This window comes from Maniola hyperantus, chromosome 8 (assembly GCF_902806685.2).
Source record: "Maniola hyperantus chromosome 8, iAphHyp1.2, whole genome shotgun sequence".
Taxonomy (NCBI): domain Eukaryota; kingdom Metazoa; phylum Arthropoda; class Insecta; order Lepidoptera; family Nymphalidae; genus Maniola; species Maniola hyperantus.
In genome coordinates this window covers 4176145-4187912 of record NC_048543.1, presented here as the reverse complement: position 1 = coordinate 4187912, position 11768 = coordinate 4176145, and the positions used below count along the sequence as shown (strand labels likewise).

General features: G+C 36.9%; 1 protein-coding gene across 2 annotated transcripts; it reads right to left on the bottom strand.

Annotated features, from left to right (window-relative positions):
• Positions 1–7: 7 nt before the first annotated feature.
• Positions 8–10077, bottom strand: Acsf2 (Acyl-CoA synthetase family member 2). Of its 2 annotated transcripts, XM_034970906.2 has the most exons (12): positions 9957–10077; positions 9141–9321; positions 8352–8480; positions 7322–7542; positions 6505–6626; positions 4979–5085; positions 3568–3695; positions 2381–2549; positions 2036–2149; positions 1613–1755; positions 749–890; positions 8–236 (listed from the first exon to the last, which is right to left on the bottom strand). In XM_034970906.2, the coding sequence occupies exons 1-12, from the start codon at positions 10025–10027 to the stop codon at positions 9–11; spliced, it is 1755 nt and encodes a 584-aa protein (XP_034826797.1). In that variant the 5' UTR covers positions 10028–10077; the 3' UTR covers position 8. The 2 variants fall into 2 exon arrangements, with proteins under 2 accessions (XP_034826797.1, XP_069356141.1); XM_069500040.1 differs by lacking the exons at positions 8–236; positions 749–890 and adding an exon at positions 1369–1478 and having other exon boundaries at positions 1550–1755.
• Positions 10078–11768: the final 1691 nt, after the last annotated feature.

Here is an 11768-nt window from a genome sequence, read left to right as displayed (position 1 = left end):
CTAAGTACTCATAGTTTTCCAGTTTCAATTAATTCTTTTATTTTAAACTTCTGTATTTTACCAGACACAGTTTTAGGAAATTCATCCATGATTTTCAGCATTCTAGGTATTTTGTAGCGAGCCAGTTTTCCCTTACAATGGTTTGTTAGATCCTGTACCGTGAAAGTCGCGCCTTCATGAAGTCTAACTACTGCACAGAGCTCTTCACCTAATCTCTCGTCTGACACTCCAATTACCTGCAATTTAGTTAAAGGATTATATAATTTTATAGATTTTTAATATCACCTGGGTAATATTACACCAGAAATGAGTAGGTAAATTAAAATATAAAATCCTCATCCCTGAGAGTTCATGTTTTCAAAGGTGTGTAGTCTAAAGCACAGAATTTATAATAGTACTAACGTTCTAAAGCGCGTTCTCATTCTGAGAGAACACCTGTTCTCAGTAGTAGGCCGGCAATGGGTTGAGACTATTAATATTTCAGAAGTAATTAATTTCTAAAATTCCTTTGTTTCTTAACTATAAGCATTACAAGTATAACGTCAGATATTTTATCTAAGATCATATACTCAGTTTTATTCGGCACTTCCATTCGGTAATTTGTCTTTAATATTCTCATTTTTGTCGCATCTTCTCTCTCGAAACTATTGTCTTTGACTGTTATGTCGTGATTTTGTTCAGTTTGTATGTCTTCTCTTACATTTTATTTTAATAGCTTCAAGTATAATTAATGTAATAATTTTATTACCTGACTATCGAGGACATCTGGGTGTGTGTTTAAGAAATCTTCAATTTCTTTTGGCGCAATGTTCTCTCCCCCTCGAATTATGATGTCCTTTAGACGACCCACAATCTTGCCATATCCGTCTTCAGATAAGATGAATTTGTCACTATAAAAAAAATTAAATATTGTTTACAAACCTACTAACTAAAGTAACGAGGTTCCCAAACGCGCCCTAGTCTAATGAGCAGCCCACAACAAACTAAGCCAGAAAGCCCACGAAAAAACCCACAAAACATTACAACAGTTTGGTAAATACATAATTTCTACATAGAATAAAGTGGCAAAAATACATTAAATATGTCTGTATGTTACTTTTAAAATAAATATAATTTATAAAAATAGGTGTACCGTACCTACTTCAGTAAACAAGAGTGTATTAATTCCTATAATTACTGCCCTAATTTGAATCGCTGATTTACAACTTTTGAAGTGATCAAACTCTGTCTTGTGGTCAGAGATCAGAGAGAATCTTTGAAAAAGTAAAATTAATAACATTGGTATATTTAACCTAAGTGATCGTAAAACATCAACTAAACTTATTAATACTCTTGCGGTTTTGTCCCATGTATGTACAGTACGCAGCCGAAAGTGATGAACATCGGCCTATAGAATGTCATTTCAGCTTTGTAGAGCGTACAAAGCTGAAGCCACGTACTGTAGGTAGTGAGTGGTGCTAAGCGCTACGCAGATCTGTCTGGAATCACACAGATACTCTGGGACCATAAAGCCTAGATTAATTAATGGACATAAGTAAATAATACCTACGTTTTATATCCATTAATTAGTAATCCTAAAAGTAAATCCCAAAAAATCGAAGAGCATTCTAACCCAGTGTGTAGCCATCCATCATCTCTCAAAGTCTGCTTGGTTTTGACTGGATCGTCCCAGTAGCCAATCATAGTATGATATCCTCTAACCATCAGTTCTCCTGCAGTCCCGAATGGCACAGTGTTTCCTTTGTCATCAATTACCTTTGAAAAAAGAAGTTCTGTCAGAGTTACAATACAGACATTCAAATTCAAAGCTTTTTTCAAAGCAGTTACCATTTTACATGGTGATAATGAATAGGATTTTTCAATAAGTTTATATTTTACAAAAATTTAAACATGTTATGACACATCTCCAATATGTTTTCTGTTAGCTTATTATAAAAACTAAAATACACTAATCTCGCCGTTTCTAAATGTATTAATAGCATTAATTCTAGTGACCTCTGACAGTTTATATAAGGTCGTTATGAAGTTTTTTTACCTTAACTTCACAATGGTCCGTTGTATATCCAACAGTGTCTGCAACAACCTCCACGCTGTCTTCTGGCAGAGATTGAAACACGCAAGCTGTGGTTTCCGACAGTCCATACAGAGCCTAAAACATAAAATAAATAAAATTAAAATATCTTTCCAACGTGTTGCTATTATTATGCATTTCCTTCTCTCTACCGCCTCGTTGGTCTAGGCTCTAGCGGGTAGCATGTTCGACTGCAGATGACGAGGTCCTGGGTTCGACTGCTGGGTCGGACTAAAATTAGTTAGGTCCCCTTTCCGCTTCACATGAGACACCATTTATCCATTCGTGTAATAAACTAGCATGGCTTACCCTGACAGACTCCACTTTCAGCTGCGCATTGATTTGTCTGATCAACTGCGGACTGCAAGGGGCGCCAGCTGCCAGAGCTACGCGGAGGTGTATAGGCAGGTCCCCTTTCCGCTTCACATGAGACATCATATCCAGGTACATTGTCGGTGTTCCTGTTATTATTGAGCATCTGGAATAATGTATTTTATCGTGAACATCATGACTCATCAGAGTATAATTATTTTATCGAAGAAATCTAAACTGGATCTGGCGTGCCCTTCGAATTCGTAGGCATGAAGACCAAGGCGCGTTTGGGATCCTCGAAGCTTTAGTCTTAAGCTGATTACAATAATATGGTCATCACTCATCACCATCACACCTCACCTTTGTACATAATATATAAAATTTAAAGTCCTGACTGACTGACAGACCTACATATCAACGCACAGCCTGAACCGCTGGTCCCAAAGGCATGAAATTTTGAGAGTGTATTTTTTGTAAAGAGTCCACTAAGAAAGGATTTTTCGAAATTCCACCCCTAAGTAGGTTAAATAGGGGATGAAAGTTTGTATGAAAGTCCTTCATTTTTCAAGTTATTTGCATGGACATTGGTATTTGGGTTGTCGGTCACAAATGAAGAAATAAATGTTCCAGGATTTTTGGAAATTAAACCGCCACCTCGATTTTCTAAATTCCACCCGAGCGAAGCCGAAGCAGGTCAGCTAGTTAAATACATCAAACATAAAATCTTTTCATCTTTTTATTCAAATGAATGTAATTAGGATTTGATTAATGTTGGAGCAGTTTAATTCTGAACACGTGCAATTGCAAAACGCCGTTTTGTTCACCAGCTCCCCATTATTAATATTCGTCATTATTACTTTCTGGGAGAAAGTAGTGTACATCGGCCTTTAGAATGACATTTCGGCTTTGTAGAGCGTTGTCTCTGACAACTCTCTACAAATCTGCTATCTCCTTCTAAAGGTACATTACTTTCGGCCACGCACTGTACTTATTAATTGCTAAGTAGAACTAGTTTAATTTAATTTAATTTAAAATAACTTTATTGTTAATAGATTTACAGAGTGTAAGAATACAGGATACACTTAAAAAACAAAGGGCGACCTTATCACTAAAGTGATCTCTTCCAGGCAACCCATACTTAAGAACTTATAGAACTGTAAGACGGGGAGTCGCAATGTTCTTACTTTTCAGAACATAGTGCATCAACATTCGCTGCTACGTTGTACGTGGGTGATGGCAGCACGACAGTGGCGCCGTATCGCAAGCTGGACAACAGCGTCACTATGGCCCCTAGCGCGTGGAACAATGGCGCCTGGCAAATCAAAATAGGACCTTGATAATAAGGATGGTGCGGTGACGCCTGACGGACATGGCGAAACTATAAGGGTTCCTTGTTTACTACGGAACCCTTTTGGTTTCGCCATGTCCGTCCGTCCTCGGTTAATCTCAGAGACTATTAGTGTTGCAAATCTGTAATTTGGCATGGGTATATATAAATATTAATCACGACGACAAAATGGTGAAATAAAATTGTGATAAATATTTTTTTTAGGGTAGCTCCCCTACATGTAAAGTGGGAATGAATTTTTTTTTCTCGTCTACCCTATAGTTTGGGGTATCGTTGAATAGGTATTTTAAAAATACTGTGGGTGTGGGAACATCATTTTTCGATTTCTAGATCCGTTTGTAAAAATATGTTTAATAGTGCTAATTTTTTCAAATGGTAGTATATAGGAACGTGAAAAAATTCACAGCAGTAGTATATATAATCAATTTTAAAGGAAAACTATCAACTACCTTGTTCACAGGTTAAGGAATATGACTACGGAACCCTACACTGCGGGCGGTCCGCTGCGCACCTGGCCGCTTTTTTTCACTTTTTACGGGCGAAGACGTTGCTTGGTCTTATATTCTACTGGAGGGTAAGGAGGAAATCTAATCGACCTCAACAGCTGGCAACGTCACCTGCTCGCGCTACCCCATGCTAGTAACTGACGTAGTATGAACCCTTTACTGCTTACTTCTGCTTTTGCTATCTATCGCCTCAGCGATCACTTTTTAGGGTTCCGTATCTCAAAAGGAAAAACGGAACCCTTATAGGATCACTTTGTTGTCTGTCAGTCTGTCAAGAAACCTAAGTACTTCCCGTTGACCTAGAATCATGAAATTTGGCAGGTAGGTAGGTCTTACAGCAGACATTAGGATAAAAATCTGAAAAGTGTGAATTTGTGGTAACATCACACAAAAAAAATTAAATTGTGGTCAGGAACCTAATTAGAATTTTCTATTTTCTACTAGATAAGATAACTACATATATCAAGTGGGGTATCATATGAAAGGGCTTCATCTGTACATTCTGAAACAGATTTTTATTTATTTTTATGCATCGTGGTTTTTGAATTACCGTGCAAAATGTCGAAAAATTACGACTGTAGTACGGAACCCTCGGTGCGCGCGCCTGACTCGCACTAGGCCGGTTTTTCTACGCTTTTTCTTAGGCTTTCATAGAGAAGCTGGAGCTTCTTCTTTAGACGATTTGGCGTCAAATGGTGTGTGTTTTGAAATATTTTTAATGTACTTTTTTTAGATTGTTACCTGTACACATATAATTGGATGTCCTACGTTAAAACTGTTTCGTATTCCAGAAAAGTATACATTGTTCACAACACCGATATGAGAGTCGAGGCCTGCTTTTGGATCACCTGAAATGGACTCTTTATATTATCTTCAGAAAAACTCTGTGTTTTATATACATACATACTTATCTATAAATTAGGAAGATACCATCTCGCAAGACACGGGCCTTGTTTTGATCACTATATTATCATCGATCTCAGAATACTTCGTCGATATCTAAATATAAGGTACCTGGGTCGAATATGGCCACCTTAAGGTTTCGTGTCAATTTTTTTCATGTTTTTGAAGACTAGAGGGCATGTCAGAGTATTTATGTCAAAGAGTACCTAAAGAGTAATATTGATAGGTACTGAAAAAAGTATGAAAAACATTTAATAGTTACAGATTTTCTTTACTTTTTGAAAAATGGGAAAATGGCCGTATTTCCGACGGCGTAGGTTAATATACCCATAGATATGGCCATATCTGTTGTATGAATAATTGGCATGACCTAAAATAAAAAGTAAAAAGTTCAGGTGTCCATGATTTTATACAGTAAATATGGCCAATAGCCAAGAGCCATATTTTCAGTCACGCCTTTTTTCTTTTTATTCAAACGAATCATAAACACAAAAGTATTTTGAGAAATACACACAGAAATTACAAAATACAATTGCCAAACAGCATGAACATAAATAGAAACTAATGAAATCGAAAACTAACCTAAAATGCAGGACAAAACTTACGGGAGATTTTAATAACGGTGACATGGTTTCCTACTTGGACGACTCCTGAGGAGCTGGTGTCTGTGCGGGAGTGGTGGCGGGTGCGGTGTTCGGATCAAGTCGCGAATCTCGACCATGTAAGGCCACGTTTAGTTTTAAAAAATGTTGCGTTTTAGAAATAATAGTATTTGGTCATATTTACTGCCTGGCCATATTCGACCCAGGTACCTTATAAAAAGAAAAGCTGACTGACTGACTGATATATCAACGCACAGCTTAAACTACTGGACGGATCGGGCTGAAATTGGGCATGCATATAGCTATTATGACGTAGACATCCGCTTAGAAAGGATTTTTGAAAATGAAACCCCTAAAAAAGTAAAATAGGGGTTTAAAATTTGTGTAGTCCACGCGAATGAAATCGCGACCATAAGCTAGTTATATCATATAGGCACGCGAATGAAACACCTTACATCATCATTCCTTATCCGCATAGCTCTAGGGTTTAGATCACCTTCCTAGATTTCCTAGCAATAAATTTTATTTTTAACTCCTCCTTCATGATTTTATTTCTACTGTTTATAACTACCTACACTGTTTTGTTCGCTAGCTCTTCAGTTATTATAATAGGGGTATCTTTAACTCAAGCAGGTTGTCGGCAAACGTGTCGTGTCCCATTCTAGGCTTCATCATCATCCACTTGCTATCAGGTTTCATCGTGGTCAAGCGTATGTCAATTATAATTAATTAAAAAAAATTGATAAATTTCCACATACTTACCGGTAGTACCTGAAGTCAAAAGAATTAGAGACCCGTCCTCTGGTTTCACTTCACTTCCATACTTCGTTATATCAGCGTTATTTTTGAAATTGCTGATCAGAGAGTCAAGTGTGGAGACGCCACTGCATCAGAAATACCAAATTACTTACGTGTACAAGTAGGAACGACTATAAGTAATTCTATTCGACAAGATAAGTACTTACTTGATTTAAAAAAAAAAGATGCACAGTAGTGTTTTAATGTTTTCTTATTCGAATTTCATTTTGTATTTAATTTTATTTTTGTTTAATTTTGTACTTATCAAAATTCGCTCAGTACGATCCATCTCATGTTTTTGTTGATAACTGAGCTATTTACAAAGTATGTAATTAATCTTAATGTTACTATAGTACGCTACAAGTCGAGATGGCAATCGGGGTATGAGGTGAGGGAATGCTCGGCACACCTGCACGTCACCTGCGCTATCCCGCACCGGGTTAGCGCGAGGCGCCCCTACTTGGCAACCGTGCCATCTCGACCTCTGTTTCGTACTTTAAGATGATGCCCGTGATTTCGTCGGCTTGAATTTAGTTTTTTTTTTAAATCCCGTGTGAACTTTTTGATCTTTCGTAATAAAAAGTAGCCTTTGTAAATCTCTTCAGTTCTTTAACTATATCATCCATGCAAATAATTACGTTAATCCTTTGCTCCATGAACAAACACACTTTTGCATTAATAAATACTTAATATGTGTAGTGATTTGGCTAGTTTGCCTCCCTTTTAGAATACTAAACTTATGTTTTTTTAGTACTTACTACCTATTTATTTAAGTAGGTACCTGATTTTTTCATTTCCTCCATTAATGATTGAAGTAAGACTTGGAAACTCTTTTGAGTTTAGCGATCCCTCCTTCGATGACTGCAACTCTGGGATCAGCGTGTTCAGTAAGCCGTAGTAATCTCTGTTTTTGATAGTATCGCCTATCATGAGACCTTTCAACTTTGTCTTGTTGATACAGAAGCTCAGTTCTGCTTTCTCGTACACTGGGTTGACCAGGACCTGAAAATGTTTTAAATTGACTCTTTATTCTTTAGTTTATTAATGACTAGCGACCCGCCCTGGTTTCACACGGGTAGCTTATTACAATTTTCGTACGGATTTATTTTTAAAATAAAATATAGCTATGTCACTCAGGAATAATGTAGTTTTATACTATGAATGGATTAAACACTTTTCATTCTGAAAGGAGACCCAGGTGCTCAGTAGTGAGCCGGTGATGGGTTGATCATGATGATGAAAAGAAAACTAGTGTCAAATTATAATTAACCTTAAATTTATTGCTAAACAAGCGATCCGCCCCGGCTTCGCACGGGTAGCTTAAGAAGTACCTACTACATAATTAGTGCCTTTGCCCGCTTTATTTAATTTTTATTATATTATCCTCTACCCTAAGGTTGCCTGGAAGAGATCGCTATTTCAGCTATAAGGCCGCCTTTTGTACCTACTTGTAAACATCTTTGCTATTGGTGTAGGTACAAACAATAATGAATATTTTACTTTACATTGCATTGTTCATACAGTTCGAAGACCATCCACTGCACTATTGTCATTATTTTGTTTTACTTGTCTACTAATTAGCAGCAAGCACTATTAGGACTTAGCAGCCTAATAATCCATACAGATATAATATAATATCTGTGTGGATTATTAGACTGGCGAAAATGTGTCTAGCTGTTTGTCTGTGACCTTTTCACGCCCTATCTGCTTAACCGACCTTGACATTATGGTACAGAGATAGCTAGCATCCTGGAGACGGAGATACTCGAAGGTGTCATAGTAAAAAATGAAAAAGGTGGTAAAAATATTACCGATATCAAACCAGCTCTCGCGGCCGCCACGCAACCGACTACCCAACTAACGCAGTTATGTGTCCAGAGTCCCAGACGATCTCCTTTTTGAAAACCCTGCGCTCGTAGTGCGCATCCCAAAGAGTCTGCCTGAAAATAAACGTTGGTTTTTTGTAACATTAAAAATCCCCCACTAGGATCTTCTCATTTTGCTATGTTATGTTTTGACAGGCTAGCAATTTAACCGTTAATAATCACTACCTTGCCATAAATGCTAAAGTGTGTTTGCTTGTTGGTTTGTGCTTCAATCACGTCGCAACAGAGCAACGGATCGACGGGATTTTATTGCATGGGTATAGTTAAAGATCTGGAAAGTGACATTGGCTACTTTTTATCCCGAAAAATCAATAAGTTCCCACGGGATTTTGAAAAACCTAAATCCACGTAGACGAAGTCGCGGGTATCGGCTAGCAACATGTTAAATAATACATACACGACCTTTAAATTTAACTTAACTGATCTAAAATTAATGTAGTCCTTCATAACAAAATAAATCAAAAAGACTAGTGATAAGAATTATTACTTCCTACATCCATGAGCTAGAGCATTTTTAGACCTGTCAATTTAGTTTCTAGAGGTTGTGTACAACACAGTTGGTACCACTCTTATCTGAAATGCGTTGTTGCAGCAAAACTACCATAAATTCAGCGTAGATTCAACTTCTAGCAATGATTCACGCAGCATTTTTGCAATCGACTAGCAAGATCAAATTCTACAAGTTAGAATAATCTATGAAGACAACTAACATACTTGATTCAGCAATTCCTCATAGGTGACAGTCAAGTCTTCATGTACGGAGCGAACGGCGACCCTCCCTGGGTACTTATGAGCCGTTTCCGCTATTACATCGCCCAACGTAGCGATGGTCAAGGGTTCACATCCCGGGTTGTGAAAATAGCTTTCATTATCCGTTTGCAGTTGACGAGCTAATCTGGCAAAAGAGGAACGATATTTCTAACTTGGTTATGAAATAATAGATAATGCCCGCGACTTTACCGGCTTGGATTTGGATTTTTAATCCCTACCACTACCTATACTAAATAGACGATGCCCGCGACTTCTTAAAATTCGACAATAAAACCCAAATTAACGTTAATAGTGACGTTGGGAGTGTATTTTGCCGGACAGCTTGTGAAGTTTCAGCGAAAATAAAAAGAAAGAGGGTAGTGCGCTACTGCCTATGACAGCTCAAACTTCTCTCGCAGCACCGCTGTCTCGTTATGACCATGATCGCAATTGGATCGACATATCGACAAAATATAAAACCATCAAATTAATCGTGGTATGTGCCCGTTATCTACATTAAAATATGTCGTCAAACCACGAGATAAGCTTAAAATCATTACAATACCTAAATCAGCTGTTTAACTGGTCTTTAACCTTTATTTACTACTTATTTATTAGTTACCACATCACTATAATCATTGTGGACACACATATTAATGATTATAGAATAGGTATTTTGTTTTACCATTCATAGAATATAATTTTCCCATTCATAGACATCACAAAAACTTTTCCCACTTAACTTAGGTAGGAGGAAGGAAAAATCCTCCATTTACGCACCTCAAAGCAAAATATTTGTTAACTGTCCTGATCACTAAGCCGGTTTTATTGAACATGTTTTTGCTCAACATAATATAATAATATCACTTGGATACGTATCACTATGTTTAACTTTACGCGTGGACTGACGACGAGCAACATATAAACAACATAATATAATAATTATTTTATCAATCACAAGGCTGCGACATTTACATAATGCGAGTGTGAGATACTGCAGGTTTACGCGTAAAAATCACACAAATTGACCAAAATTGGTTCAGAAGTTTGTAAAGAACTAGCTTATACTCGAGACTTCGTCCGCGTGGACTACATAAATTTCAAATACCTATTTGACCCACTTAGGGGTGGAGTTTCAAAAACCCTTTTTTAGTAGATACCTACTCTTTATCCTCCAAATTTCATGTCTCTAGGACAAGCGGTTTAGGCTGTGCGTTGATAATATAAGTCAGTCAGTCAGTCAGTCAGGACTTTGAATTTTATATATACAGATATATCTACCTACCTACCTAAGATTGGTTTTTAAAAGGTAATAATTAAATAGAAAGAAATAGCGTTTGACGGGAACAAAGATAGTTTAGCTTACATCCCAAAGACGAACATATTCGTAGGTAATGCGCTACTTTTATCCCGGAAAATCGAAGGGTTTCCATGGATTTTTAGAAAATCTGAAGTCACGCCTCAGTAGTGGGCACAAAATGCTTAGCTAAGCTATGGTGGCCCCTGGCCATTCATCTAGTAGGTAAGTAGCTCGGTAGCTGGTAGAGAAAATAATAAACATCAGCTGCATTGCATTTCATAAATAAATAATAACAATAGGTCTGACCTTGTAGTTGTAATTTATACTGTATGTCAGCTCTTTAACGCATGCTTATCACAATAATTAACTAGGTATATTAGGTAGGTAAGTATTTTTATCGAACAAAATGCCGTATAGTAATTACTGCTTATCAAAGTTTATTGCTCGCAAAATACTGTTAACAGACGAACACGGACTCAGAATAGCTAGATGCCGCACACACATTTAATTCACATTCACACAATTAAACACATACACAGTATATCTACATGCATAAACTAAATGTTACACATAGATTAAATCTCACAATTAAAAAATAGTACATTATTGCAAAGGCCGGGAAGTAAGCAATTGCAGGTCGAGTATGAGTTTGAAGGCCGAGCCGCAGGCGAGGACTTCACTAAATACGAGACAGGCAATTGCCATTTCCCGCCGAGGCATATATAGTGCTTTTCTCAAAAGAATGCAGGGAAATAAAACACACTTTTTATATTATACATTAAATTTAATTTAACATGAATTGTACATTTCAGCATGGAATAAATTGCCCATAATGTAGATGGCATTTTAATTTTAGCAATCTCATTAAAATACGCCATAAATACTGTTTCGGAGAAAATTTTCACTTTTTTCTCGTTTTTCCAACTCATAAATTTTTCATAATATAGGTACTTTCATGTATTTTTCTTTTGACTTCGCTGGAAGCAGGTTTTCCATTGCCAATTTGGCTTCTATCTGGTAAATATCTGGTGGAGTACAATTAATCTCAATTTCACTCTCTGAACCGTTGGAACTCATTTTAATTATTTTTAAATTTATATTTATTTAGTAGATAACTACTACTAAATAAAAACTCAAGACGAATTTTCCAAGGCCAATTTTTTTTAATCATCTGTGTCGACAGGCAAGCGCATTTATGACTATACAGCCACGTAAACGCAATTTGTACTAAGCAAAGAGACTATGGTATGCCAAGAATGACAAAAGAGATCCGATCAAAGAGTATTTAATAT